Source organism: Penaeus monodon, chromosome 9 (genome assembly GCF_015228065.2).
Source record: "Penaeus monodon isolate SGIC_2016 chromosome 9, NSTDA_Pmon_1, whole genome shotgun sequence".
Classification (NCBI taxonomy): Eukaryota; Metazoa; Arthropoda; class Malacostraca; order Decapoda; family Penaeidae; genus Penaeus; species Penaeus monodon.
In genome coordinates, this window is record NC_051394.1 from 7,365,385 (window position 1) to 7,372,884 (window position 7,500).

The window sequence follows — 7,500 nt, forward strand, 5'->3', positions numbered from 1 at the left end:
ATAGGCTAGTTTATACTATTCCATATATCAGTTGTATATTGTGTGGTTTTCAAAATCCAAGGAATTTTAAAGACTGATAACACACAACTGTTTGTGTATCTACATGTCGGATGCCGAATTCCGCTTCTTGTCTATTACAAATCTATTCCAATATCACTTCTGCTGCAAGGGATGTATAGACTTATTGCAACATATGGATACCCATAGATTACTAGGCGTAAACTTCGATTTTTCCATATCTAATACCATATTAGTTATCCTCCATTTTTAAAACTAGGTCGACTTATTACTTTTATATATCACACTCTAACCGTTCTCATCCATTCGATCTTTGTATTTCCGCATAACTATATTTTCAAACGTTGGACCTCGACGTTCCTTTCATGCAAATTTCTTTTCTACTCGAAATTATGGTAAAAAAGCCATTTATACGGGAAAAAGCTCTCCCCTGCAACTGTATATCCGGCTTGTTAAGAGACTTTGCTAATATTGTTTTCTAGTAATATCGAAGCTAAGTCTCTTAGGGACTTTTACATGTTTTATTAAAATGGTAAAGTACTTATATTCCTTACAAAATGATCTTATATAATATCATATTCATTCCAAAGCTTCTAGGTGAAATGACCTACTTCCTAAACCACTAAATATTTTGTTTTGTAAAAAGACGTAGCCATCTAGTCGATCCGCAAAAAGACTTTCTCTCTAACGCCTTCACGAATTTTCTTTCATTCACCTTTTCCATATCCAAAGTTTTAGAGACCATTTTTAAAAGTCCAGAATCTCTAAATCTATTTATGACTACGTTCTCTCGGACCACTAGGATGGTTTCGAATACTTTTAAACTATTTTTCATGTCATTCTTACTTGCTCAACTTTATTCCACACTTTCCACAACGCTTAAGAAACTTCACTCTACAACTAGAACTTTATCATAGCATTCGATCACTCATCTTCAGGTAGATAGGGCGGTCATTTCAAAGTCGGAAAGTAGAAATAGAGTTAAGAATAATATACATCCTAAAACACCTAAACCTAATGCTTCCTCCACCTCATTCCAAGTTATATAATCATAATTGAATCAAAAAGTGAAGGAATATGAAACTAAAAAATACAAATCCTTGAAAGAGAGGGAGAGATTTGTCTAAATATCCAGAATGATGCAAATCCCAGCAGAAATCGGTATGTTGTCACACAAAATGATATGTTTATATTTAGATGATGTTACATCACAAATATATAAAGTATAGGTATACCGATAACTGGCAACTTTGGATCCTTCTTGCAATATAAATGGAGCGTTCTCATGCAATGCATCAGTGAGATATAGTTCGTTCAACATGAAGTTTGTAAGTCACATTTTCCATAGTTGGGGATTTAACTTAAATGGTTCTCAGGTCCCAGTTGGAAAGTCTTCATTCATCATGTTTTACAGGTAGTGCTCGCTCTCCTTGTTGCCGTGGCCTGTGCCGACCAGCTGTATCATCCCCCAGCACGGGATGACTCCGACGAGGTCGCCATCTTGAGGGACGAGCGCGTGATCGAGGACGACGGAAGGTACAACTTCGACATGGAGGCTGCCAACGGAATCGTCATGTCCGAGTCTGGCTCTCCTGGAGCAGATGGAGCCATCAACAGTGCTGGATCCTTTTCGTAAGTAACCTTACGCGATAGCACTATCAACATTTCAGGATTTTCTCCCTAATTATAAAGTAACTCCTATAATTTGATGATGCTAGTTAGGCAATAAAGCTACTTTTTAATTTCTTGAATGCGCACTATATACTGATATCCATGTCCGTGACAGGTACACCGCTCCTGACGGCAGTGACATCCGCCTCCAAGTACGTAGCTGACGAGAACGGCTTCCAGCCCCAGGGTGACCACCTGCCTGTGGCCCCCGAGTTCCCTCATGAGATTCCCGACTTCGTCCTCAGGCAGATCGAATTCGCCAAAGAGGAAGACGCCCGCAATGCCCGTGGAGAGATTTCACGGTCTTATGGTGCTCCTCATGATGACTGAAAGCCCTTCAACAACTACATGATAATTCACGGTTGTCGATCTGTTGATATTGTACTTATGAATGTGTATATATATATATTGATGTAGTTAGGTTTTTCATCTGTTAATGCATAAATGAACTTGTATATTATATAAGTCTTTCCCTTTTCCAAAGATGCTTGTAATGCATAATGTAAAAACCTTTGGTATCATCCTTTTTTCTGTTAGATGCATTCTTCCATGCTCTCATATAAAAACAACACAACAGCATCACCTACTCACATAACAACACACACACACACACACACATATATGTGTGTGTTTGTGTTTGCGCACATACACACACGCGCACACGCACACACACACACACACAATCACACACACGCACTTATATATATACACGATTCCTCCTAATACTCTTTAATACTCCTTCATCTTAAACTAACAATATGTCGACCGTTATACATGAACTGATTTGCATGGACTTATTGATATATATATATATATATATATATATATATATATATATATATATATATATATATATATATAGTAATGTGTGTATGTGTGTGTGTGTGTGTGTGGTGTGTGTGTGTGTGTGTGTGTGTGTGTGTGTGTGTGTGTGTGTGTGTGTGTGTCTTTATTCTTATGTATTGCTCCTACATCCTTCTTTAAATAAGTATCATTTTGAATTATACCTGTTCTTATGGTAACTTGATATCGGCATTAAGCCGTGTCTAAACTGTCTCATCATTTGGAGATAAATGTTGCTTGCCTCTAACTAAAGACAGTGTCAGTGTAATTTTTGCATTGCTGCCTTTCTTCTCAATGCAGTCCCAATCCCTCTGTTGGTTTATTAGCGTTTGCTACTGAAGAATACGTTCGCAAGAACCGTCTATGATGGTTTCACTGGAAAAAAATAATTAACATAACTAGTTTATGTTATTGCATATATCAGTTTATATTGCTTGGTTTTCAAAACCCAAGGGATTTTAGAGGTTGATAAAGGATTTTGAATACTTTTTTTTTTGTCAATGGCACTGTACACGTATTTTATTTCACACATACTACTATCTATCTAGAAACATCTAAAAATTGAATGCCGAAATCCATTTCTTCTTGTTTATTACAAATCTCTTACGATATAATTTCTGCTTCAAGGGATGAATACAAACTTACTGTAGCATATGAACACCTATAGATTATTAAGCGCAGACTTTTTCCATATCTAACCACATTAGTTATCCTCCACTTTTAAAAGTATACTTACTTATTACCTATATATTTCATAGTGTAAATTTCCATAACTAACAGATCTCATCTCTTTTCCATCTTTTTATTTCCGTATATCTATATTTTCAAACGTCGGGCCGCTCCGTTCCTTTCATGCTAATTTCCTGTCTACTCGAAATCGTCATAAACCTGCCAATTATACTGGAATTAGCTTTCCTTCTGCAAGTGTATTTTCTTGCTTTATAAGAGACTATGCTAATATTTTTGTTTTCGTAATACAGATTAAGATTTTTTTTTTTTTAGGATTTTAGTTTTTTCTTCACCCCTTTTACATGTTTTTTTTTCCCAAATACTATTGACTATTCTTACATTTCTTCCAATATGCTTTTAAAATCATACCATATCACGGATTTCAATGCTTCTAGATGAAAAGCCATAATTCCTTAAAACGCTAAATATTTTGTTTTGTAAATAGGCGTACCCTTCTAGTTCATTAAAAAGGGTCTCTCTAACACCTCTCTTTTTCTTCTTCTTCTTATTATTATTCAGCTTTTGCATTTCCAAAGGTTGAGACCATTTTTAAAACCTCAGAATCTCGAACTTTATAAGTCTCTCTGTCCAGTCATTTGGATTCCGCAAGACAATATCTACAAATAATCCCGTTTTCTGCATGAACTTATTCTGGTCGTCTCGCAGGAATGAACCTGAAACTTCTTCAAAGATAGTGTTCCATAGCCTTTATATAACTCATCTCAGATCACTATTTCAGTAATCGTGAAGGGATGTTATTGATATTCTCTTTTTATATAATATATCAACCCTTGTCAACTAGCGATTCTCTCGAATAATTTCATCATATTTTTCATTTTATTTATCTCTTGCTCATCAAACGATTCTCCGCATTCTTACTTGGTCAATTGCATTCCACACTTTCCCTAACGCTTGAGCACTTCGCTACAACTAGAACTTTATCAGAACATTCGATCACTTAACAGATAGATGGGCCATCATTTCAAAATTAGAAATATAGCTAGGAAAAAATATTTCCTAAAACCGTCTAGATCTTATGCTTTCCCCTCTTCATTCTAAGCTATATAATCATAACTTGAATCATTACTCGTAAGTGAAAGAGCATAAAAATGCAAAGAGAGAGAGAGAGAGAGAGAGAGAGAGAGAGAGAGAGAGAGAGAGAGAGAGAGAGAGAGAGAGAGAGAGAGAGAGAGGGGGGGGGGAGATTCGACTAAACATCCAGAATTATACAGATCCCAATAGAAGTCGATAAGTTGCCACGTAAAGATATATCCATTTTTGGATGATATTACATCACACAAATATAGGGTATACTGTTTACTGATGATGACAACTGGCAACATTGGACCCTTCTTGCAATATAAATGGAGCATTCGAATACAATGCATCACTGAGATACAGATCGTTCAACATGAAGTTTGTAAGCCACATTTTCCATAGTTGGGGATTTAACTTAAATGGATCTCAGGTCCCAGTTGGAAAGTCTTCATTCATCATGTTTTACAGGTAGTGCTCGCTCTCCTTGTTGCCGTGGCCTGTGCCGACCAGCTGTATCATCCCCCAGCACGGGATGACTCCGACGAGGTCGCCATCTTGAGGGACGAGCGCGTGATCGAGGACGACGGAAGGTACAACTTCGACATGGAGGCTGCCAACGGAATCGTCATATCTGAATCTGGCTCTCCTGGAGATGAGGGAGCCATCAACAGTGCTGGCTCCTTCTCGTAAGTAGAGGGCTTGAGAGGTCGGCTGTCTATTCGAATTAGATTTAAAATAGCAGTCACAATCTTCTGACAATGATTGAGAACTGAATAAGTAACCACTATTCATTTCAGGTACACCGCTCCTGATGGCACTGACGTCCACCTTCAGTACGTAGCTGACGAGGGCGGCTTCCAGCCACAGGGTGACCACCTGCCAGTGGCCCCCGCGTTCCCCCACCCGATCCCTGACTTCGTCCTCGAGCAGATCGCCTTCGCCGCTGAGGAGGACGCCCGCAAGGCCCGTGGAGAGGTCTCCCGCTCCTATGGTGCTCCTCATGATGACTGAGCTTGTTATTAAGCATCTGTCTCTCTCGACTGCCGATCTTATGCTATTTATATTTACATTATAAACAGACAGATTATATCCTCTGATAATGCAGACTAACTCTTATGTACAGTTACAAAAAATAAATGTGATATATTCTGCCATTATGATTTTCTTATCGACAGAGCCACAAATGCGAGTCCTCTGCACTAGCAATACATATGTATAATATAAATGTGTATACACATACATAAATCCCACTGATATGCTGTGAAAAAAGCAGATTATACAAAGTCACCTTATGAGTGGGTGCACACACACACACACACACACACACACACACACACACACACACACACACACACACACACACACACACACACACACACACACACACACACACACACACACATCCTACCTTAATGACAGGTACAATGCTCCTGACGGCACTGACGTCCATTTTCAGTACGTAGCTGACGAGAACGGCTTCCAGCTCCTGGAAACCACCTACAGTGGCTTCCGACTTCTCCCATCCGATCCCTCTTCATGCTTTCGACCAAATTCACCTGTGAGAAGGACACCGGAAGGACGTTTAGATTTCACAGTCATATGGTGCTCCAAGGGATAACTAAACCCCGTAAAAAACTACAGAGTTTGGCTGTCGGTCTGTTGATAGGTTTCTTTATCAAATGATAGATTAGTATTTCTGTAAGTTTTGTTTATCATGCTTGAAAAAATAGCTACTATTCTCTTAATAAACTGTATATTATATTGCTATTTGTTCAATATGCCAAAGAAATTTACAACTATAATATGCAATATTATTACATATTCATAACTGCATCAAAATATAAATGCTTATCATCTCTTTCTTCCTCCCTTTCGTCGTTTATACAGAGGTTATACGCAGATATAGATGACCACACACAAATGTTTATAAATATGTGTGTATGTATGTATCGGTTCCGTAACTCATAGCTATTGTGTGACAACAGACAACCGTTTGGACTGGAAGAGGCGTCTGTGGCCAGTGCCGTCTCAACAGAAGAGATCGCCACCGTTTTACATTTTTATAGGACTTGCAATGTATTCTATTTATCAGTCGAAGACGTCATCGAGCACTAGAAATACTGTCAAGGCAATAAACAAAAACGTAGGAGTAAGAGAATGTATAAGATTTGGAACCATGTTCAATATGTACTCTACTTCATATGTAGGTATATGTTTTTTTTTCTGTTCGCATTTATCTCTTTCTCTTTATAAGAGATGATCAGACAGAAAGATAGAAAGATGATATATGTATAGGTTTGTAGGTAAATAGTTTTTCTTGTTAGTTTAATTTAGGTGTAACCCGAAGAATGACTGAAAGGCTCGTTAAATACAACGCCAACATTTATTCACGTAACAACAAATAAACTGCATACACATACATACAATCTTCATCTTAGGTAATTGTCGCAATTGAGATAAGTTGATTAGTCATCATGAGGAGCACCATAGGAGCGGGAGACTTCTCCACGGGCATTGCGGGCGTCCTCCTCAGCGGCAAAGGCGATCTGGTCGAGGACGAACTGAGGGATCGGGTGAGGGAACTCGGGGGCCACGGGCAAGGTGGGCGCCCTGGGGCTGGAAGCCGTTCTCATCAGCTACGTACTGGAGGTGGACCTTAGTGCCGTCAGGAGCGGTGTACCTGCCACGAAAAACGAGTAATAATCATTATTAGAAGTATAGATAACGTTTATGATTTATTATTTTCATATAGGTCCATTCAGATATTACTATATTTTCTGCCATATAATCAGACGTAACTGATTTTACTCACGAAAAAGATCCGGCACTGTTGATGGCTCCCTCGTCACCTACAGGTGAGCCAGATTCAGACATCTCGATTCCGTTGGCAGTCTCCATGTCGAAGTTGTACCTTCCGTCGTCCTCGATCACGCGCTCGTCCCTCAAGATGGCGATCTCGTCGGAGTCACCCCGTGCTGGGGCCTCGTATAGCCGGTCAGCAAAGGCCACGGCGACAAGAACGGAAAGCACTACCTGTAAAACCAAGCATAATGGATATTACATTTTCCTACAGTTCGCGAATGTCTAAATCTATAAGAATTGATTGGATAATGCCGATGGTGTACTGTAGTTGTACTTACGAATTTCATTTTGAACGAGGTGTGTCTGTCTCTCTGTCGTCTGGCAAGATATCGACTGCAT

The 7,500-nt window shown here is 39.0% G+C and overlaps 1 protein-coding gene and 2 pseudogenes across 1 annotated transcript; 2 read left to right on the plus strand and 1 right to left on the minus strand.

The window, feature by feature from the left end:
* Nucleotides 1-1,286: 1,286 nt before the first annotated feature.
* On the plus strand, nt 1,287-2,140 carry LOC119576871 (annotated as a pseudogene).
* Nucleotides 2,141-4,664: 2,524 nt separating this feature from the next.
* Nucleotides 4,665-5,450, plus strand: LOC119576870 (cuticle protein AMP1A-like). The gene is made up of 3 exons (XM_037924523.1): nt 4,665-4,681; nt 4,768-4,985; nt 5,097-5,450. The coding sequence occupies exons 1-3, from the start codon at nt 4,673-4,675 to the stop codon at nt 5,308-5,310; spliced, it is 441 nt and encodes a 146-aa protein (XP_037780451.1). The 5' UTR covers nt 4,665-4,672; the 3' UTR covers nt 5,311-5,450.
* A 1,213-nt stretch (nt 5,451-6,663) lies between these two features.
* Nucleotides 6,664-7,463, minus strand: LOC119576500 (annotated as a pseudogene).
* Between the last annotated feature and the right edge of the window lie 37 nt (nt 7,464-7,500).